The sequence below is a fragment of the Eucalyptus grandis genome, chromosome 11 (genome assembly GCF_016545825.1).
Source record: "Eucalyptus grandis isolate ANBG69807.140 chromosome 11, ASM1654582v1, whole genome shotgun sequence".
Taxonomy (NCBI): domain Eukaryota; kingdom Viridiplantae; phylum Streptophyta; class Magnoliopsida; order Myrtales; family Myrtaceae; genus Eucalyptus; species Eucalyptus grandis.
In genome coordinates this window covers 7,836,493-7,859,119 of record NC_052622.1, presented here as the reverse complement: position 1 = coordinate 7,859,119, position 22,627 = coordinate 7,836,493, and the positions used below count along the sequence as shown (strand labels likewise).

Genomic DNA, 22,627 nt, shown 5'->3' with positions numbered 1-22,627 from the left:
CCAAATAAAAATATGGTGTTAGCAAGCCAAGAGAGTTGCCGACCGTCAAGGTGATGCCAGTTAAGAAAGCGGCGGACATCACCGGGATTGCAATTTTTAGCGACAGTATCGTGTGCTGGTATGCAGCTATTGCCATGTAGACGTTGTTTTGCTGTGCCCAGATGAGGTTGACTGCCGCAATCATTGAGCAGAACATCGCGATGGTGCTGCAAATCACAAAGGCCTGGAACATTTTCTTGTCCAGCATCGTAGCCATGCCCTGGTCATCTTTGGAGGCCATGTCCGAGCCGTTAAATCCTTCAGGAACTGCGAAACCAGCTGCGAAAGTCATGGTGGCCACAGGCGTTGCCACCAGCAGACGGGTATTGATCGCATCCTTCATATGGTCCATATTTGGCTTCTTTTCATGGGCATCGAATGGTGTAAGCGCTTCATCTCGAGCTTCCGCCCTTAGCGCGAATAAGTCTGCGTTTACAGCTGAACCTTTCCCAAATGACGTGGATTTCAACACCATGACTGTCAATTGCTGAGATAGGAAGCAAATGAAGAAAAACAGAACAAACTTTTACCATAACAATAGCGGGAATGAACCCTGGAGTACTCATTTAAAGGCGAAAATAATGACGATTCATGTTACTTACTTCCGCAGCGCATACTCCCTTCTGATACGATATTGAGCAATGTCAAGAGCAGTCAAGCATTCATGCTTAAGAACGAAGAGGTTGATTCTTTTATCCAGCACAAGAGGAATCAAAGCCACGGGTTGTGAATGCATCACGGCCAAGTGCAAAGCTGTATTTCCAGCATAATATCTATCGTTTATCAGCATTCGCAGTTCAGATGTCTCAGTATATATTTCACTGCCAAAGCTTGTCCATTGTCCTCGTCCGTTCAGGAACTCTGATATAGGATATAGCTTCTCAATCAATTCAACATAACCCATCTTGCTCGCAATATAAATGGGAAGATCCCCATTCATATCCTGTGCTCGGGCCAAGTATTCAGTTTTTGGTAGCAAGAGTTCGAATACTTCAGTCTGATTCGTGTAAGCAGCTAAATGGATTACATGACCACTTCTGGAGTCAGTCATTGCAAAAAGCTTGATGTTCTTTTTCAGTATCTTGGCCGCTAAATCTACGATCAGGAGCTCCAATATGGGGACCATAATCACAACTAGGATTGATAGTCGCTGATGCTGGATTAGATTGCAATGCTGGAATACGTTGTGATAATCTTGGTTGAATCAGTCAAATGCTTTTAGAAATTTATCTAACCCATTTTCGGGTTCAAACAATTGTGGCTCTTTGAGCTGTGAATCTCAAAGGCGTTGCAATTTTCCATCTCTAACACAATGGGACATGACATGACGACCTTAGATAAATTTCGAAAAGATCCAAATACTAAAACAAACACTAGCATGAATTACGTTCCTTCTCTATGGCTTTTTTCGTTATTAATTTTCATTGCACTATGCTTACTTAATCTATACTTAGTCATTATCATTTAGCAAGCCTTTTTAATAACCACATAACGTTACTCTTTCATATTATACTGGTACATACACGACTTGTGACATTACTTTGTATAATGAGAAGTGTCAAATCTCTCTCACCTTTATACTTCTAAGGTTATCCTTGCGTTACGGTATGGTGAAATAACATAAATTGCATAAAAGTTTTGTATGTCCAACTACTTCATATGAATCAACCAGATAGAAAATATGTATAATTTATCACAACTTATGACAAAGTTCCCCCTGCTTTAGCAGCCAAAATAAGAATGCGAGTTGCATGTGCAGACCCTTATTTGAAACCAAGTTATTTACTTCATTTTTCTTATTTGATACAAAGTTCATTCTCGAGCCCTCTTTCAAGAAAACGATCTTCTTTTATGTATTTACTTTAAATTTTTCCCAGTATCTATTGAGTAAATGGGACAGATTCGGGGTCAAATGCTAAAAACCCTAAAGAGTTTGGGGCGTATTTGAGGTTTGTAAATGCAATGTTCTAACTATATTGGGAGCAGGATGATCTAGAGATTAACTTGGCAGGTAAATCCGAAACCGGAATACGATAAATCATTCACCAAACTAAATTTTACTCTATGACAACACTACACAGTTTTTTGAAACCTTGTAGAAGATTTATTGGAATCTAACGTTATCATCAACAAGCATTATTTCAAACCTATCGATTCCAGATTTTTATGACTGTCGATCATGAGTATTTGCACTTCGTTGTTTTTCTAATCGAAGATCAACAACACATGAATTTTAGCAAAATGACTCGGGATGAGACCGGTCATGACGGATGCAAAAAGTTGTTGCCCATAAATAGATATTACCGATAAGCAAATTTAGGTGCATACCATAGTTCTTGCGCAGGATGGCTCCAGGAACAGGCGGCAAGCCTTGTATCCTCGACGGTTCGAGCAGGAGGGAAAATAAAACGTTGTGTATAGCGGAGTCACTGGTGTAGAGAGCCAGGTACAGGGGAGATTTCTTTTCCACGTTCATCCAGTACACAGGTTCTGAATCTTCGCTCAACAAACGACGGACCATGCCGACGTGATGACAAATTGCGGCCTCATGCAAAGCGGTGTTTCCATGTCTGTTTTTTATCCTCAGGATGAGGTTCTTGTCCTCAACATTGAGGAGGTTTCTTGCCCGGTGAATCAACATCGCAGTGGCTCTAGATCCTCCAGCCAGAAGCCTTACGATGTCTTCCTTGCCTGCGTGTGCTGCGACGTGGAGCAGTGAAGTGCCCGATGGCTCCGGAAATTGTAAATGGCAGACGGATCGGTTTCTCGGCAAGCCTTTCGACCACGGAAATGAACTCTTCGACAGCAGCGGTACGGTTGATGACATCCACCAGTCTTCGAACAGGTGCATGCACTTCTGCCGGATCTTGTTGCACCGCGGTACTCACAGCCGCCAATGCATTATTCATTCTCTCCCGTCGACTCCTCCAGATTTCTTCTTCCTTCAAAGTATCCATCTCATCCTTCTTGACCTCCTCCTCGATCGAGTTGCTCATGCCAACGTCCCCTACTTCTATAGATAGCTCCATCAAGCCGAAGCTATGTAAGTATCGTCAGTTGTTGCGAGGAAACAAGGGTTGTGTAAGGAGCCCTCACATCATTTAAATAGTACATAATGCATTCGTCTAATTATTTTAAAAAAATTTAATAATCAATAGTGATCTTACAAAATCTTATATGAAATCGGAACAAAAAATTTCGAGTTTCAAATTGTTGCGCAAGATCATGGAAACATGCCTTTTCCAGAATTTTCTGGCAAAAATTCATCAGTAAAGAAAAGCTGCGCCACTTCTAGACTTCTCCAAAGAAATCTAGTTGCCAAGCTGTAATAGGATGATATTTTTAGAATACTGTAGAAAGCCAGCAAATCGGTGAATGCACCGACCTTCCATCCTGTAAAATAGGAGCAACTTGCTCCTTATGTAGATGTGAGTAAGAAGTCCAACTAAGAGGGTGTGCGTGGGTGTGCGGAGAGAGGAAAAACGTTGCGTTGTAGTGGGTGGTGTGAGTTTAGAGCGTGGCATGAGCGGAGACTAAAATAGTGGTCCCCATCATGAGTGGGGTCTTTGAAGGTGGTCGTCTAGAGTGTGCCGTGGGTGTACATGAGTGAGTGACGTGAGAGTGGCGTATGTTAGTGTGAGTGTTCGTTGTATGCTTACGATACAATTAAGTGTTATTGTAATATTGAGAGAGTGTCTATTATAGTCACGCTTTCGCAATTCAACAGCAAATTTGTGTGATGACTTGGCTGAGCATACCTACTCTATCGAGAGAGATTGATGAGACGTTCCACTTGAAATGAGCAAAAGATTATAGGTGCTTAAGCCATTTATTCATCAAGTATTTCTAGAGCCCCAGTTACACCAAAAGATACTCAAAAAAAAAAAAAAAAAAAATCAAAGTATATATATATTAGAGTTTCTTAAAAGGTTTCTTTGAGAGAGAGGGTGCCTAGCAAATGGTGGCGGTGAGCACTGCAGGATCGAGCTCGGAGACGGCAGTGGACAACGATTGCGCCACGGGGACGTGGCAGTAATGCAGAGACACCTATGAGAGAGAGATACTGGATTTTTGGAGTTGAACAAAGACGAACACAGGCTACATCTCATGTACAAATCTCAGCCTCTTAACAAAATCAGGTCCTTGACAGAATGCTGCATTGCCTAATCAGTCGCCACACATTTTCCCCACGACGACTCTTAGAATCTTGCAAACTAAGTAGATCGAGGCACGTGTTTAGCAGGTCCTTTATTTAGTCCAGCTTGAACGGCGCTGGAATTTGATGGCCCCAGGAATCGACTAGAAAAGATGTATCGCTGCTCATGGGGCGATCGTGCGGACTAAAGTTAACGCTGTCCACCAGTGGGGGTGCAGAAGCAAGGAGGAGTTCAAAGAAAGGACGGTTTGACGTAACTTGAGAAAGACTGCTAATCCTAATACAGTAGGAAAAAGGCTGCTCTGTTGATATACATTAACACCATTGAATAAGAGTGAACTAACTAAGAGAGAATATAATCAAAAGCCTGTGATCCAGCATCAAGAGTGAAGACAATTAGAGTTAACAAAGGAAATTAGACAATTAGCAGGAGAAAAAGACAAGGGTGGTAAATCTTGATCATTTTCAAAAATACATGCCTTTGAATTCGAGAACTCGCTTCTACAACGATCTAAAGGAGATGTCGAGAGCGGTCGAGCATTTGCTAATCGCAACTCCCCGCCCAACTCATTTATTCGACAAAAGATTAACCAAAGCGGCAGGTCAGCATTGCCATTTTATTATGCATTATAGAGCTAAAGTTCGTGTTAATTGTATTCTCGTACGCTTCCTCTTTGCTATGAGTTGCTTTAGCTGATCCTATTCTTTGCTCACCACAGAAGCAAAGAGGCATAAAGGAGTCACGTGCCAGAGGATCAGTTAATCCTTTTGTAGCTAGCTTGGTTAATTATGCATAGGCTAATCTTTTTGTAATTTAATTTAATCAAAATTTTAAATAAGAGTACGAAGTGATGACATTCTCTTATAAGATGGCTCAAAATATGAATTATTTCAAATAAGATTCTGAAGTGGCTGACTTAATCTCAAATAAGACCTCAAGCTCACTAACCAGTCATATATTTGCTCGTGGCAAGCACGTGACTAATGTGGCAATTGATAGAATAATTAGAAGGCGAAAATGCTAACAATTTACTCAACTCATACTCTAATCACGAAAGAGAAGGAGACAAGTAGGAGAAACTCTCAAATGAAATTGAACTTCTATTCTACGCATTTTTCTTATTCTTTTCTCTTTTTTATCTTATAAAATGATGACAAGACTTACTTTTATATAGATTGTTTAAATAGCTCATAACTATATCTAGCATTTCAAGGAAATACATCCCTTGAATTTACAGAAACATTGAACTGGACATAAAAGCATGAATCTAAACATACATGAACATTCTACATGCGTGCAGCACAGTCATGAATTTGGTCTAATTACTAACAACGACAACAGGGGCATTTTTGTCCAAGCGAATTTTTGTCATTCTTTATCTTTGTTTTCTCTTTCTTCTCTTCTCTAATTTTCTTCTCTCCGTTTTGGCTTTCTTTTATTTTCCTTCTTCACACTCACAACTCCATCTTCTTCGTTCCGCATCCCTTCAGTCCGTGAGGCCTTTCAGCCTCCCCACCAGCGAGCTTGGGAGATTTGCGTCCTCCCGAAGGGGATGGGAAGACCGTGACGGCGACGGCAGCACCGCACAGCCACTGGCGAGGGTCCAACGTCCCCAGTGGGGCTTCAGCAAAGCCGCCGCCGCCGCCGCCAATTTATGGCGGAGACAAACGTACTCCCGCGAGGAAGCAATGCAGCTTGAGTAAGACTTCATGGTGCGGAAGAAGAAGGCCCCGATCCTGTGCGACCTCACGATATCTCACACCCTTCTCTCACTGTCCACCAGGCCCACCTCCTTCCTCAGCCATCCACCGACGGCGAGGCCAGTCCTCGCCCGACGGAGTCACCAATTTCCTTACGCACACGCCAATGTCCTCTTCCTTCCCAATCTGATAGATCTAATAACAAAACCACAAGAAAATTGTTGGTGCTTTTTTGTTCAAGATTTTCGTTGCTGTTGGTCTTACGTTGGTTGTTTAGTATAAGTTAATATTCAATAAAATGCCTAGTTCATAAATTCAAGGAATGTGATGTTTTGGGCCAAAATGAAATTTTTCAATTTTATGAAAATGCCCCTCTCACTTTCGCTGGCGGACAAAGACTTAGCCGGCTAACAAATTGGGGGCTTTATTAGAGATTAAAATGGTCACTTCATAACATTATTTAAGATACAATGCCATTATGGATCTTCCATGGAAAAAATGATCTCATTTCGATTCATTTTTTAAAATTTTTACTTTGATTTATCTATTCGCTAGAATTGTACTTGACTTTTTTGAAAGCTCAATATTATAAATTGAAAAATCATTTCTACCAAGTTAGTTAGCCTCAAGCACGAAAAAGTATGTTATGTATCAATCATACAATCGACGGGCTCTGCCGGATTGATTGCTCAAGACTTTTGGTCTCTACCGGGACTTGATGAAAAATGAGATCACTTCTTATGAATTCGTTGAGAATGATTTTGATCTAGTTCATAGCCTATTAAAAGTATAAGGCGCTTTGCTGGGATCATTGTGGACAAAAAAGATTACGGTCAGTTTGATAATGATCGAGTGACATTGCTTCTCCGGCCCAAACCAAGGAATCCCTTAACCAACCAATCACATTATTTGAATAATATGCAGTTCTTTATACAGTTTTTGCGTGTATACTGCTAAGTTCTTCCTCTTTATTGACTGGTTACAACACCGATTACTGTCACGTGACCTGAACTACCACCTCCCCGTCCACGTCACCCATGAGAATGGGGAACTTCTCCTTTCCATTCCATGTGGTCGGCGTAATGGCGTACGGCTAGCCACGTGGCATCATCCAATTAGCGAGCAGTCACTGCTTTGAACAAATTCCCCTGTGGGGTCTTGCATGAATATGGTGGTGGCTGGTGGGCCCTTTCCACCGCCCAAACCTCATTGCCTAACTCCAAGTTAAAATAAGCAAAAGAATTTCATAGCTGGAAAGAAGCTCGTACCCATTTTCTAATCTGGGGAGCAGGGATCAAGATCAAGAAGCTAATTGACATTTTTCATTTGAGATTTTGTTTTGTTTCAGAGAACAAATTCAGTTTTCTTCGTGATATGATTTGATCAAATATTTTGAATCTATGTTAAAAAGGAATATCAACCAAATGAATTTCATTAGAAGATAGTAGATTTCGTCTTCTTTTTTTTTTTGTTCATTTCCTTTTACATAAGATCTTCAATTGTTTATATAAGAGAATAAAGGTAAGGAGGGGTTACTTTTCCTAACACTGAGCCATCCTATTCCGATTTAGCTATGCTGGTGGAACACGAAATGTTGTCAGATGACATGGACCTGTGAAAAAGGCTTTCACGGAATTGATTGAAGTGCAATAGAGCTTCCATGACCACCTTCTCTGTTGAATGATACGGTACCTCCATCTACTCTACCACTAATTAACTTGTACGATTTTAGTCTCATTGAAAATAACTTTAGCCTTGACTACTATTATCGTGCACGGGGACGAAATGATTCACATACATTAGTAAAAGTTAATTGAGTAAAGTATCAGGACACCGCATATTATAATGTTAGAATTCTTCATTTACTTCTACTTATAATAATCATCATTGTTTTCCTAATGTTTAATCGATTGTCTGCGTTTTTTAAGGTCTTTTCAGATCTGCCAAACTATGGACTGATTGACGATGCACTTTTGGAAATTTGTAGACATATAAGTAGCGGTAGCTTTCACAACTTTTAGGTTGGTCGCAAGACTATTATAATACCCATCGAGGGTGGAATGGAATAATGTAAAAAAATGTGACGTACGTCGGGATGCAAGTGGAATGATAATGAAAGAAGATGATACGACTAAAGTATAATCGTGGCTGATGACTCACCATAGTCAATATCTGTCGCTATAGAACGACAATAATGCCAGCGTTTAGCCTGGGGCTTTCGATTAGGTTTTTGGGTAAGTGAGGATGATGAATTTCATGCGTTTGTCTCAAGTAATTTGTGCAGGATTCCCTATTTCCCACGCTGATGCACCTTGGACAAATCCTTGGGATGGACCATCTGTAACCCGAAATGAGAACAATTTAATAATTTTTTGTACCAACTCGAATCTCGAACTACATAGGAATGTGCTTTCACCATAAACAAATACTTATAAGCTGATTAAATTTGATTGAACCATTCTTCATCTTGCTAACTGGACACTAAAAACATATGAATTGCATAAACTGGGAGATAATAAATGTGAGATCTGGATTTTAGTCTAAGTTTAAAGATGCAATTGGGGAGAAAAATGGAGGCTGAAAAGATTCGAACTTAAAACCCTCCTACTTAAATATCATAAAATATTCTAACAATTTAAGTCATAAAATGAATGGGTTGTTTATAATTTAAATATTCTAACAATAAAGAGAACACAAATTTTACAAGAGAGATGTATACCTCACTAAAATCTAGATGCTGGTATGATTCATTGTTAATAATAATAATAATAATAATAATAATAATAATAATGAAATTTTGTTGTGATTTGGATGCACGATTGCTCAAACAGAACGATATATGATCTTTAGATTAAAATGGCTCGGAGATATGGTTCACTCAAAATAATAAATTTCACATGCACTTAATAAGTGGAAAGTATCAGTAACACCTAAACACACATATATGTAGGTCCTTCTAATTTGTCTAACCCAATTCAATTTCAACTCTTCTGGGTGTAGACCTTCTTTCGTCGAACTTCGAAAAATTTCAACGCCTGAACAAGAACTGTCGGGGCTAGACGACGGCACTCCTAAGATCAATATTGTTGAACAGTATGGTGGAATTGAAGGTGTCACAGTACAATTTCTTGACAGATCAGTAGAAAGAAATTAGTGATGGGATGAGAGAACGAACGTGGGGGAATGATAGTTAAGGTCGGCTTCAATGGGGGCTGCACGAAACACGGTGGCTCGAAGGCCGAAAGGGTGATCATGTCCATCATGATGATGACGACTGATATGACCTCCATTATTCTTTGGCTTTTTCGAATGAAGATTAGACCACAGAGGAAGAATACCATAAGAGAAATTATATCATTTGAGACTTTTCGAAAAATAATGCCAGAAAGACAGTTCATTTTCCATCTAGACATCAGCTGTTCCCATTTTTCAAAATATCTATTTTTAAGTCGGCCAATTATAACGACCAAAACAACATTTACTATCAAAAATCCCCAGCGACTCGTAGCCTCAAGCTACCCAAACTCCCAACCCCAAACCAGACGCCACCTCGCCTGCTGCCGCTCGCCATCTCCGTCATATCTAAGTGCCGTCCTCCGTCGATGCCAACCCCCCTCATCTCGGCTTCTCTCCCTCTCTCTGTCCTTTAGTCAAATTTACTCTCTCGACTCTAATTGTGCACTCGTGACTCCGTAATTGGTATCCAGGTGAAAAGTGAAAAACATGCATTTTGAAAAGTAGAGGCATGTAATTAGTATTTGGATGAAAAGTTAAAATATTTTGACATTATTCTAAACTTTTTTCTTGGTGTTATTATTACACCAACATGCTTAATTTTCTTGGAGCCAGTGAATGAGGAGTGTCAAATCCCAAGATTCTTCCAATCTTTCCCGTCTCTTTTTTCATTTTTTTCTCTACCTCTAATTCACCAATTCTCTCTCCTATAAATAGCTTGTCCCACTGGATCATCTTCATCTCACTCTCACAGTCCAACCCTCCACTAGCTCGTTTCTCCTTCCTCTTTCAATCTTCTTTGGCCTCATAGCTTCTGTTTATTTTCTTAGCAGCTTCTGCCAAAGTAACTCCGTTGGATCTCCTATGGCTACCGTCGAGGTAACTCTAATAACTACTCATTGAAGTTCTTAGAATAGAAACCTTGGTTCAACATGTTTAGCTCTTGTCGAAGAGATGATTTGGAAAACTGTTTTTGCCAACAGTTACATGATTTGTTCTTGAATAGTGAAGTAGGAATAATAACAATCAATTCGGGATTGTCATTTATAACGCTAGTGACTTGCCAAAAGACACCCAAAGATGAAGTATCATAGCATTATTAGATCACAGGTTTCGAATGAAAGGATCGACCTACTATACGATTTTATAACTGTATGTTCATTTTGCCGATCCATATATTTTGATGAAATGATTTATGTGGACGAAACAGGTTGTATCAGCACAAGCTGCGTTCGTGGAGGATAAGCCTGAAGAGCAAATCAAAACTGTCCATCAAGAGGAAGTAGCGGTGGTCGCACCAAAAGAAGACCCCAAGAAAGAAGAAGATCAAGAAAAGCCAGCTGAGACCGAGACCGAGACCAAGACCATAACGGAGAGTACCGAGACCAAACAAGAAGAAGGCGTCCTCGAAACAACTGAGGGAGAACAGACTGAATCAAAAGAAGAAAAAGAAGTCGAGGCACCAAAGGAGACTTCCAAGGTGGCACCAGAGCCAGAAGAGAACAAGGAGGAAGCAGAAGAAGCCAACACGAAATCAGTGGAACCCGAGGCAGTTGTGGCCGAAGAGAATGTCGTGGCCAAAGAGACTGTCGTGGCCAAACCAGATCCGGACTCCACCGTGGAGACTCCAAAAGAGGAGGGTGTCAAAGGAGAAGCAGAGGAGGTAGGGAAGGAAGAGAAGGGAGCTGCTGCAGAAGCTGATGAGAAGAAGACTACTGATGAGTGATGTGTCTATGGATGTCTTCTGATGAGTGATGTGTCAGTGCATGAGTGAGTGAGTGACTGAGGGAGGGAGTAAGCGAGTCGTGTCTGTGTGTTGGCATGCTGGGGGGTTTGTTTCAGTGACTTGGTCTAGAATCTAATAAAGCAATTTACTGGTTTATGATGTTCTAGTATTGTAAAAATTCTATGTAGTATCTCTTTGTGGTTTGGCCTGTCACGTGGCAGATCCCAGGAGGAGTTCTTGATTCCTGGTCTGGGATTTTGCTTTTTGGCCAACATAAGAATAAATCCTACTTCTATCTGGTCTATATACTCTTTCTTTTGTTCATGGTTATTGCAAATTTAATTGAAGACAAGTGTTTTCTTCTATTTCTTATTGTATGTCATGCTTATAGAGAACATAAAACATAAATAGGGCCTAGAACAGCTAAAAAATAGGAATAAATTAGAAGCAAAAATAGGAACAAATTTCCTACTTCATAAATGTATTGATCTACTTTCTAATTCTAAGGATTCAAAAATAAAAGGAAATAAAATAAATGGAAAAAAATAATTTCCTCTCTCGAGATTTTCTCCTAATTCTTGGACACCCCCCAAGTTGGTGCGTAAATATTTTATCATGCCCAACTTGCAAATGACAGAATCAAAATTAGGTCGAACGGTCCCTTTATAAAAATGCCAACTAATTATTGTGTTAGTACAAATGGCATCCACAGTAACCCCTGCATCAATCTTGTTCTTGATGAACAATGCTTGGTTCTGTCATGTCGCATTGGATTTTGTGCAATGTTGATTGTACCCTTACTATCACAATGCAATTTCATAGGCATTTTCACTTATACTCTAAGTCCTTTCGATATCCATGTCATCCACAACATCTCACACATCCCTTGAGTCGTTGCTTGGTATCTCGCTTCTACACTATATCATGCCACCACATTCTGCTTCTTACTTTGCCAATTAACCAAGTTCCCCCATATATACAATAACCTGAAGTCAAACCTTCTGTCAATTATTAACCCTACCCAATTTACATTCGTGTGTGCTTCAGTCTCTTGTTGATTAAGATTTTTTGAATAATAGACCTTTTCCAAGAGTGCTTTTAAGATATGTCAAGATCCTATACACAATCTCAAGATGTTTTTCATATGGAAAGTGCATAAATTGGCTTACCATACTCGCATAGAGTGCAATATCTAGGAGTATGCAACAAATAGATCAATTTCCCTACTGGTTATTGATACCTTGATGTATCAACGAGAGTCCCATCTTTGTCATCTCCAAGTTTCTAATTATAGTCTATCGGAGTTTTTACTGGTCAACAATCCCTCATTTAGATCTCTTTTAGAAGATCTAGGACATATTTTTTTTATGAGACTACAATTCCCTTTTTCGATCAAGCTTCCTCAATTCCAAGAAAATAGTTCAGGGTTCTCAAATCATTGATCTCAAACTAAGAAACAAGTCATTCTTTCAACTTACTCATCTCAGCAATATTATTCCCGGTGAGAATGATGTCGTCTGCATACATTATAGAATTGCAACCTTCCATCACAAGAATGCTTTACAAACATGGTATGATTAGCTTGTCCTTGAATATTGACTTGTTTCTATACAAACTAAGTGAACTTTCAAACTAGGCCCTCAGTCCATGTAGTGACTTCTTCAATCTACATTTCTTTGATCCAAACCTTTTATCAAAGCCCAAGGGGAAATTCATGTATACTTCTTCCTCCAAATCTCCATTCAAAAATGCGTTCTTCACATCTAGTTACTACATAGGCCAGTCAAGCTTGGCTGCAACTAACAAGAGCACTCTTATAGTGTTTAGTTTTGCAACTAGAGAAGGTCTCAAACCAATCAATCCCATAGGTCTAAGTTTCTCGCAATATTCACACCCTAGTTTCTTCCTTCCATCTTCTTTAGAATCAAGCCCCCAAGATACAAGTGCAGAATTTTCGAATATAGAGTCGATGCTTGTTTCGAATCATGTAGCGTGATTCACCTCCAGGATTCCTTCCTTCTAATTTCAAAGAAAACCTCATGGATGGATGGTAGAGGTTTTCTTCCAAGGATTCTGCCTCTCACCTCATTCAAGCTTTGATTAAGGCCTGCTAGAAACATGTATACACTTATCACTCTCTTCTCTCTTCATTTGTCTCTTGCAATCAGTCGGACTTTCCCACATTTCATCTCTTCATGGATGGATGGTGGAGGTTTTCGTTCAAGTAGTCTACCTCTCACCTCATTCAAGCTTTGATTTGGCCTACTAGAAATATGTATACGCTTATCACTCTCTTCTCTCCTCATCTGTCTCTTGCAATCAATTAGACTTTCCCAAGGATTCTGCCTCTCAGCTCATTTGAGCTTTGATTAAGGCCTGCTAGAAACATGTATACACTTATCACTCTCCTCTCTTCATTTGTCCTTGCAATCAATAGGACTTTCCCATGTTTTATCATAGCATTGATCTAATTCCTATCACAAGGTCACCATTTCATTATAGTAAATAGTGACCCCATAGTATCCTTGCCTTGATTGCCATAGCTTTGCCTTCAGTTCAAAATCAAGAAAGAATTTCCCAAATCATAATATGTTTTTCTCACAACGTCCCACAATACTTTAGTGGTTGAAAGAAATAGGTGCAATTTTCCAATTAATAGCTCCATAAAATTGATCAGCCAGGCAATGTGTAAAGAGTTTTTGGATTTTCAAGTCTTTCAATACGAATTGCTTTCTGTAGATTCCTTCACCTCGCCTGTCAAGTGGCCTAGCTTCCCTCTGACATTAATTGCTAGTTTCACCGATTGAACCCACTCCAAACGATTTTAGTCATTCAATTGGCGAACTATTAATAGTAGGTTGGAGTTTTAGGAGAATTGCTCTTCACCATTGCTCAATTGTGCAGAGAAATTAGTTAAGTTGTTTTCTAGCATGACATTTGAAGAAGAGGTGTCCCTACTAACTCCAGTCATCGCCGTCTCACCATAGTAGGAGCTAGATTCAAAACCTCAGCTCTGGTACTATGCGGATTTAACAAGAAAAAAAAGAAGATATTTTCTTATGTTTCTTACTGCATATCATACTAACAGAGAACATAACATTTAAATAAAGCCTGAGACAGCTTGAAAATAGCAAGAAAATAGGAGCGAAAATAAGTTCCTACTTTGTAATTCTAGTTATTTACTTCCTAATTCTGAAGATTCGAAAATAAAGAAAATAAAATAAATGATACTTCTTCGCCAGTACGTATGTTCTAGCATGTTTATTTGCTTATTACTTGGTTAATCTTATTGAATTCGCTTTGATCACTTTCCTGAACTAAAGTTCAATATCGATCACCTGTCTCCCTTTATCATAAAATTCCTTTTAGTCAATTGATGGCTAAAAATAAATATGTAAAAGCGCTTATATCATAATGCACTGATTATACATGGCACATGGTACATATACACTATTTTGAAAATACCAGCTCATTCCAATGACTATGATTATCGATAAAAAAAAAGATAATATAGTATTTTGAGTATAAAAAAAGTTATCTATTTAAGATGAATATTTTCTGTTAATTTTTTTTTTTCACACTGGGTTTATCCTTTGCGAATAGAAAATAGATGAACTTTTTCGGTTAAAAAGTTATTCTTTTTTTTTTTCACATTGGGCTTGTCCTTTGCGAATCGAGAGCCCATTTGTGCAGCTAAATGGCAACCGTCGGATTAATCTCCAATCCAGATCGACGGACGGACGAGGATTTATGAGCATTTTATCCGAACTGTCCCCTGTCTCTTTAACTACCACCAACCGTCCGGTCAATCGGCCAGAAATGGCGACGGCGCCGATGAAGTCGCCGGCGAGAATCGCCGGAAGAGACGAAGTGTACGTGGCGGCGGTGCCGCTCAGAGCAACGAAGGGACCCGCTCAGCTGCTGACTTCGGCCGCCTACTCACTCAAGCTCTGGGACTTCCAACATTTCATGGTCATCATCAGAGCCACTTCCCCTCCATCCGATTCTCAGGTTCTTGATCGATTGTGTTTTACGTGGATTTCGGGTTTCGGTTTCCATCTTGAACTGTTGATAAAGGGGCAAGCTTGTTGATAGGTGTAAGCTCTGGAAGTTAAATAAATTGTTGGGTTTTCTTTTGTGGGTGTGATGCCTCTGATCTTTTGTTTGAATTCGATTCATGTGTTGGCCACAATCTGTTAGCACCAAGGCCAGATGATTCTCCTTTTCTTCTTGTTTATGTTTTAGGCATTTGTGTTTGATTTTCAACCTGAAGACCCTGAAAATGTGTATGTGGCACTTGCAGCCTTGTCAGGTAGATCAATTCCAGGTTAGTCCATGAATTCTCCGACTACTACAGCTCTCATCATGCAATTACATGGAAAATTTTTAGCTTACTTCCTAAGTAAGAGTCAGTTTGATCCCGAAAGAGAGAGGTGCTGATCATGCGAAATCCCGGTGTTAAAAGTACGGTCAGACTTGGAGATTGAAATTCCTATTCATGTCGACTGTGTCCACTCTGTGTTTGCGTGACGAAATCTACATTCTTCTTTAGGAACTGTTCTCAAAAGAAAGTTGACAAAGCTACCGAAAGAAAGGTGCTGGTTTGTGGGATCATGTGGAGAGCATGCTCTGGATGTTGCATGTAAGTTCAGCAACCACTGGGAGACCCACTTGAAAATCGGGCATCACGATTGCCGCGATTATGCCAATGGTAATCAGTCTGATAGGAAAAAATTCAGCTCCTTCATATGTTTGTGCTTGTATGTACCCACGAATGATGCTTGAGTCTATTTCATTGGATGAGCTATATAAGTTGTCAAACAAATTATTTTTTCTCACACTTTACTTTTAGATGCTGTCACGATCCTTTTCTGATCTTATAGAACTTTTGTACACAGGGTTGGTTGAGCACCTTACTGGCGAAAAGGATGTCCTAGAGCACTTGAGAAGAAGCTTTGGTGATCTGGACTAGGGCATCAACTTACTGGTTTCATTGTTTTAGCTCTGTAAGTTCATCCATGTGCAAGAAGAACAAAGTTGAGTGAAAACTACCATTGAAATTGGTAGGCTTATGAGCATAGTCGATCTGAAAGTTCAATTTTATTTCTTATTCCTAAATTTAATTAATTACTTCTCCACTATATTTATCAATACGTTAATTGATCTTTCTGATTGCTTTTATGTTGATATCTTGGAAGATAACGTGATACACTTTATGCTATGGTTATCGCTAGTTTCCACTGCACATTATGTGACAGATTGAGCTCACAACCTGGGCTGGATGGCTTGGTGGAAATGAATTACAAGATAAGCATTTAATTGTTGTACAGTAAAATATACTGAAAGGAGTCTTTTGGACAATGGACATCAAAAGGAATAAAAGGAAGTGATTGGATACAGCTACTTTCTATTCCAAGTTGCGAGCCCATTTTTGCAGTGCATTGCCAACCGTTGGATTTTACACAACCGATGAGGATTTATCTGCAGATTATCCAAACTTTGCCTCTTCTTCGCTTCTTTTAACTTCCACCGTCTGATTAATTTGCGAAAATGGCTTGGACATCACTACAATCGACCATGAACATTAGTGGAAGAGACAAAGTATATGTAGCAGCACTGCCATTTACAGCAGCGATGGAACCATTTCAATCAGTGACATCAGCTCTTCACGGACTCCATCTCTGGGATTTGCAACATTTTGTAGTCATCATCAAAACCTCTTCACCACCATCCAATTCCGAGGTTGTGATGATTATGTTTCATGGTTTGTCTTTATCAATTCTCAAATTGCAGAGAGTTAGTTGGTTATAATGGGTTTGGAAATTAATTTTTTGGGTCATCTTAGGGTGATGAGTATCTCTAATTTTTGTTGGAATTGAATGATATTTTGCCTAGAACAAGTGGACTTTCTACAGTACGTTTGCATTAATTTTCTAGTAATATTTCTAAATGTCTTAGGCATCTGTTTTTGATTTTCAACCCGAAGACCCAAAAAATGTTTTTGCACTGCCACTTGCAGCCTTGCCAGGTGGATCGTCCCAGGTTAGTCTATGAATTCTTCTGCTCTCATGATCCACAAATGCTGAACCATAGTCAGTTTAGTCTGAGATGCTGATTGTGCAAAAAAAAAAAAAAAATTGAATATGGTCAGGCTTGAAGTTCGTTTTGTCTTTGTTCAGTCATGTTGCCTAATGAAGCTAAACCTTTTCGTTCAAGGAACTCTTCTCAGTAGAAAGTTGACAAGGCTACCCAAACGAAGATGCTGGTTTGTGGGATATAGTGAAGAGGATTCCCTGGACATTGCGCTTAAATTCAATGATACTTGGGAAACTGACTGGAGGATGGGTATTCATGATTGCCGCAATTACGCCAATGGTAGTTGTCATTCCAAGATAATATAAGTCCATTGTGGTTGATGTTTATGGTTTTGAACCCGTGATGGAGACTGATGTGTCTCTGCTTGATCAGATACACTCTATTATAACACATATGGTCTCTGACTCTGAACTGACTTTTATATACTGCGGTGATCCTTATTTGATCTCTCACACTGCTCAGGTCTGGTCGAGTGCCTTACCGGTGAAAAGCTTGTGTTAGAGCGCTTGAGAAGACGCACTGCTTGGCTGATTTAAGGAATCAAATTTCTGGCTGTACTCCTGTAAGTCCACGGACAAACTTAGTCTTGAGCAGAACAAAGTTAATGAAAAATCACCCCATCAAAGTGTAATGATCATGTGTATCGCAGATGCGAAATAAGTTGTTCACCAATTTCGTCGATTACTCTTCCACAATTGAAGGCCGCCCCACTAAGATTTATAGCACTCAATTTCTTTTGGTTTGTTTTCATATATTTGTTTGCAGGCATGCCAACCCAGACTTCGTATTGTCATTATTGCTGGTGTGATGTTCTACTAGTTCAGATGCTCAAGATGTTGACGTGCTCTACAGTTTAATCACTGAACATCATAGCCAAGAGTGGCGATGGAACCTGCTGATGAGACACCCGGTAATCATTGCAATGTGAACTCGTATCTCATAAAATCGTAAGCAAGTACACTAGGCAATATATGAAACTTGAGTGTTACGGTCTCCTTAAGCTTTTATCAAAGATACACTTTGTGAACCCGTATAATTTTCGTTTGGAGGAAATCAATTCGTTAGAAATTACGAGCATTGCTGTGAAGAAAGGGCATGTTTTTGTCATTGATTCTTGGATGACAGGGCAACGTTTTATGAAGATAACCCAAAATGCACAGCCCATCCAATCTCGAAACCTTCAACATTACGGAACCTCACTCTTGTGATTGGTTTATTCTCTGTGCCAGAGTCGAAGTCCATTGATCCACGGTAAAGCTCATTGGTGGTGCAATATTTCATTGTTCAGGGTCTCAGACTAAGTCGTGCGGTCAGGTGACTAATGGTTGATTAAGCTCAAATTGGTTGCATCTGACCTTACAGCTTTCTGCATTTTCACAGAGAGAGAGAGAGAGAGAGAGAGAGAGAGAGAGATCATCCATGTATCTTAGCATAGTTTCACCGTCACAAGATGGCAACACAACTGGATCCTAAGTCTTGGGTGATCAATGGTGATTTGTATACTACTCTTCATGGTCTTACATCATTTCACAACAACAAAAGCAGGACCATAAGGTTCTAGAGATCTCTTTCCCACAGGTCAACGGAACCCATCTTTTTTTAGTTATTTTGCTTTCGAGAAATTGGTATCCGGGCTAGAGATCTATGTCCTTACTCTATAGGAAAACCAATATGGAGACAAAAAGTCTAGGGGATGTCCCAGAAGTGTGATCCACCACTAATTTATAGGAGCCATGTGTGAATGATTCAATCTGGCCTGTCTTGCTTTCTACAAAAAAACATCAAATGTTTCATTTGAGAATTTTGAAATGAGTCCGAAGGTTCACACCAGAGCAAAATTCAGTTTATTTCGCTTTCAGTCCGCCTTAATCAACTTGTTTTTGTTGACTGTGGAATCTAAAAAGAAAATTGAAAGGTAACGTATTTCTGGATTGCATCTTACATCAATCATATGCAAAAGAAGCAATCGATAGACGATTATATTGCGCAGATTCTTGTGTAAAAGAAGTTTGTGGCTGCTAAATGAGTTTTACTTGGTCATTCGACAATTGATCTCTTGTATTTACCATGACTAGAAGAAAAGATCCCAAATATTTTCTTTTCCACTCCTGGGACCGGGTGTTGATTTTTTGTGCCAACTTTACTTGCATAAAGAAAATAAAAAGCTTGGAAACATAACCCTGATCTTCCTTTTGAACGCAAAATTTTTTTCCTTGCTTTTAAATGAGTGGTCATGATGCACGGTTTTGATTATCTGCACAGCTAAATGAATGTGGGAGATAACCCTGATAAAAAAGGACCCCCTTTTCATGCTCCAATGATTCACCTTTTGACCCTTGCGTTAGTCCATTCTTTGACATTGAGATGTTGTTCTACTCTGCATATATGCTATTGTTATATGGGGGAAAAATTCAATGGACAGGCACCTCATCTTTCTGCAACCTGAGCCATAAAGACAAAGTATGAACGATTTTTTTTAATCCGTGGCCATAAACATCTCGTCTCTCTCTCTCCCTCTCTCTCTCTCTCTCTCTCTCTCTCTCTCCCCCTTTATGGGGTAGGTATTCTTGCATTGAGGTGAGGGAAATACTGGAATTTTGGCATTTGCATCGAGCAACTCCACCTGGGGTAGGTTCTAAAGGGATCCCTATACTGCCAAACATTTTCAACCGCTCAACCTAACAATGTTGAAAGATTATGTGGCCATGACTTGATATAAACAAAGATGATTGTGAACATGAAAAAGATTTTATCGAACACACAAACAGTACGCGGAGCTTGTGCATACGACACGACGCCATGGCGGCCGTGAATGACTTAATTATTAAGCCAAGAAGATTAAGATGAGGGAAAGCACAATCCTGTTGAATTTCCCCCCTTCTTTTTTATTCTCTTTTTTCGTTTCGGTTGAAAAGTCTTTGCAAGAATTTGGAAAGTTTCAAGAGGGTTAGCTTAGATAATTCCTCCCGGTGGGCCCGAGGGCCAACTCAAAAGTTTTGATTTTTATCCCAACTGGCCTGTGACTCACACCCCATCCAGATTGGAAAGAAAGAGGCTCGCACCCCCATTTGAAAAAACAAATCCAATCTGATGTGAGCACATGATCTGAAATGAGCCGATGCCCATCACAGGCCATAAACAAAACAACCCAAAAGCAAGACTCCCAGCAGAGAGAGAGAGAGAGAGAGAGAGAGAGAGAACATGGACCCTAATGATAATCTCAAATAATAAAAATGTGAACTTAAACTTACAATACAAATGAAGCATCTTTCTTCCTGTTCTTCTCCTTTCTTTCTCTTTTTTTCTAGGTTTTTTCTTTAAAAAAAAATTATAAAGAAATGGTCATGTGTCTGGATGGGAATCAATCCAGCTGAGGCTTCCCACATGAACTAATGCATGGAAATAACTGGGCACACCCTGCAACGAAATGTCCCTGAACTTACCCCTTTTGGGGTCGTAGGCCACCAGCGCCCGGCTCTTACACTCCAGCAGTATCTCCCCGCTGTCCAGCCCGCACACGACCCTCGACGCCCTGCCGCCCCTGCTCTTGAACGGCATCGGGCTCGCGCTCTGCTTGAGCGCCTTGGGCATGTACGACCCGATGGCGTGCTCCTTCGCCCACGACTCCTTCACATTGTACGTCCTCATCACCCAGATCTCCAGCCTCCCGTAGTTGCAGTAGATTACGGCCGCGAGGCACCCCCTCAGGGCCATCAGCTGGTAGTTGGACCGCCCGATGGAGACCCCCTCGGGCCTCGGCACCTCCCGGAACTGCTCGTCCGCCAGGTCGAAGGACACCAGCTGCCGGGACGTCCGGTACCTCCGCGGCCCCGCGACCCAGTGCAGCTTCCCGTCGACCACCGTGTCCGACGACCTCTTGTCGATCTGGTACGGCGCCCGGCCCAGGCTCCGCCAGGCTGGGGTCTTCCCCCCGAGCGTCAGGACCTGGACCTCCGACTGCATGTGCGGGACCCGACGCGGCCGGCGGGCCCCCGCCCCCGCCCCCGCTCGAGATGGGTTCGGGTAGTATGCTATCTTGATCACCTTGTACTCCCGGGTCCCCGGGTGGAAGCCGAACCCGAAGACCACGGTCTGGTCCGCGTACTGCTGCGATCGCGGCAGCTCCCTGTGGTCCCCGGTGAAGGGATTGTACACGAACAGCGTCTCCCTGTAGAGCAAATCTGCAAGGCATAGCAAGCCGTTGCAGGAACCGACCACGTCGAATTCGGGCATCGAATTCGAGAAAGGCAGGTTGAATTTCCTGAGGAGGGCGCTCTTCTTGGATCTGCCGTGCCCGCAATCCTGGTCCTGAGCGGACAACTCCACGAAGCTGAGCTGGTTCCTGAGAGGGAAGTCGCTGTGGAACACCAGGAACGGATCTCTCACCGCCGTGCGGGCAATCTGCGCGTCGGGAAGGAGCAGGTCTCCGCCCAGCGCCCGCCAGGACCGGCAGACGAGCCGGAAGCGCACGAGCGACGTCACGGGCAGCCGCGACAGGATGTCCAGGACGATATCCCTCGGCAGGCCCTCCATGCCGGTGGCCTCGGCCTCGGCCTCATCGCCTAGCTCACGTCTCTGCTTCTTACACGGCGGCTCCTGAGCGAACTCCATGGATCATCACCAGGGGAAGAAAGAGAGAGGAGAGAGAGCACCAAACGGTTCAACAAGAGACGGAGCACGAAAGGAAAGCGAGAGACCAATGAGAGCCTGCGAACGAGGCCGACGACGACGATGACTTGCAGATAAAACCCTATAGTGACAATTAGAACAAGATGTGGGTGACCCCATCAAAACAATTAAAAGGAAGACGGAAACCACAAGGAAGAGGAATGCCCCTAAAATTTGTGGGATCCACCGTTGAATTATATGCTCTTAGCTAGGTAGGAGGCAGAGAAAAAAAAAAATAAAAGGCTGGAGATTGAATTTATATGATCATGAGATTTGGGGAGAAAAGAAAACGACGGTCCGAGTGATCCAGGCCGTCCGATCGAGGCGGGGCATGGCCACCGTGATCGTCATTTTAATCGAATAATCAAATCCAATTCCATGACAATGGGTCGGTGACGCTAGTGATGAGGACACTCTACCCCGAATTTCTTCCCAAATCCAAAAAAAAGAAATTGAAAAACTCCCCCCCCAAAAAAAAAACTGTATTGTCTAAAGCCCTCATTTCCCAAACCTTCGTTTATAATGCATAATAAATTATCTCTTTGTATCTTTCTCACAAGACGGGTGTGTCATTCATGTGCATTTATTGTATATTGATGATGCTTCTTCAAATGGATGATGAAGCAAGATTTCTTTTCTGCACCATCAATTATTTCAAGAATCCTATATTCAATGCCAATACCTAATCCAAAAAATTATATACATGTGTATGTATGTAAAATCTAACACCAGAGATTACGAAATCATGTCCCCTAGAGTTTCAAAATAGAGGGGAAAGAATTTTAAAGTCCAGAATACAAAACTCCCAAAGTTTAAAAATGATATATACTGACATCATATCGCAACCATATGAAAGTAAAGAAAAAAAAATGTTGCGACCTATCTAAAGCCGCCTAAGAAATTTGGGTTTTCCTTTTGATAATGTGCAAAAGGTAGAGAGGCATTAGATGGGGGTGCTTTAAAAGACAATTGGCCACCAAAAAGTCAAGATTTAAAAAAAGGCATAT

The 22,627-nt window shown here is 40.9% G+C and overlaps 4 protein-coding genes across 9 annotated transcripts; 2 read left to right on the top strand and 2 right to left on the bottom strand.

The window, feature by feature from the left end:
• Positions 1-637: 637 nt before the first annotated feature.
• On the bottom strand, positions 638-2,680 carry LOC104429932 (ankyrin repeat-containing protein At2g01680-like). The gene is made up of 2 exons (XM_018866920.2): positions 2,368-2,680; positions 638-1,134 (listed from the first exon to the last, which is right to left on the bottom strand). Exons 1-2 carry the CDS (start codon positions 2,678-2,680, stop codon positions 638-640), a joined length of 810 nt encoding a protein of 269 aa, XP_018722465.2.
• Positions 2,681-9,844: 7,164 nt separating this feature from the next.
• On the top strand, positions 9,845-11,164 carry LOC104424671 (neurofilament medium polypeptide). The gene is made up of 2 exons (XM_010037162.3): positions 9,845-10,009; positions 10,341-11,164. The coding sequence occupies exons 1-2, from the start codon at positions 9,995-9,997 to the stop codon at positions 10,854-10,856; spliced, it is 531 nt and encodes a 176-aa protein (XP_010035464.1). The 5' UTR covers positions 9,845-9,994; the 3' UTR covers positions 10,857-11,164.
• Positions 11,165-14,626: 3,462 nt separating this feature from the next.
• Positions 14,627-18,529, top strand: LOC104424668. Of its 6 annotated transcripts, none has more exons than XM_039304732.1 (7): positions 14,627-14,867; positions 15,102-15,183; positions 15,409-15,567; positions 15,755-16,598; positions 16,843-17,231; positions 17,415-17,514; positions 17,718-18,043. In XM_039304732.1, the coding sequence occupies exons 1-4, from the start codon at positions 14,676-14,678 to the stop codon at positions 15,826-15,828; spliced, it is 507 nt and encodes a 168-aa protein (XP_039160666.1). In that variant the 5' UTR covers positions 14,627-14,675; the 3' UTR covers positions 15,829-16,598; positions 16,843-17,231; positions 17,415-17,514; positions 17,718-18,043. The 6 variants fall into 6 exon arrangements, with proteins under 6 accessions (XP_039160666.1, XP_018721336.2, XP_010035456.2 ...); XM_018865791.2 differs by having other exon boundaries at positions 16,815-17,231; XM_010037154.3 differs by having other exon boundaries at positions 15,755-16,898; positions 17,086-17,231.
• A 1,620-nt stretch (positions 18,530-20,149) lies between these two features.
• On the bottom strand, positions 20,150-21,815 carry LOC104424667 (F-box protein At3g07870). The gene has a single exon (XM_010037150.3). It carries the CDS (start codon positions 21,561-21,563, stop codon positions 20,295-20,297), a length of 1,269 nt encoding a protein of 422 aa, XP_010035452.1. The 5' UTR covers positions 21,564-21,815; the 3' UTR covers positions 20,150-20,294.
• Positions 21,816-22,627: the final 812 nt, after the last annotated feature.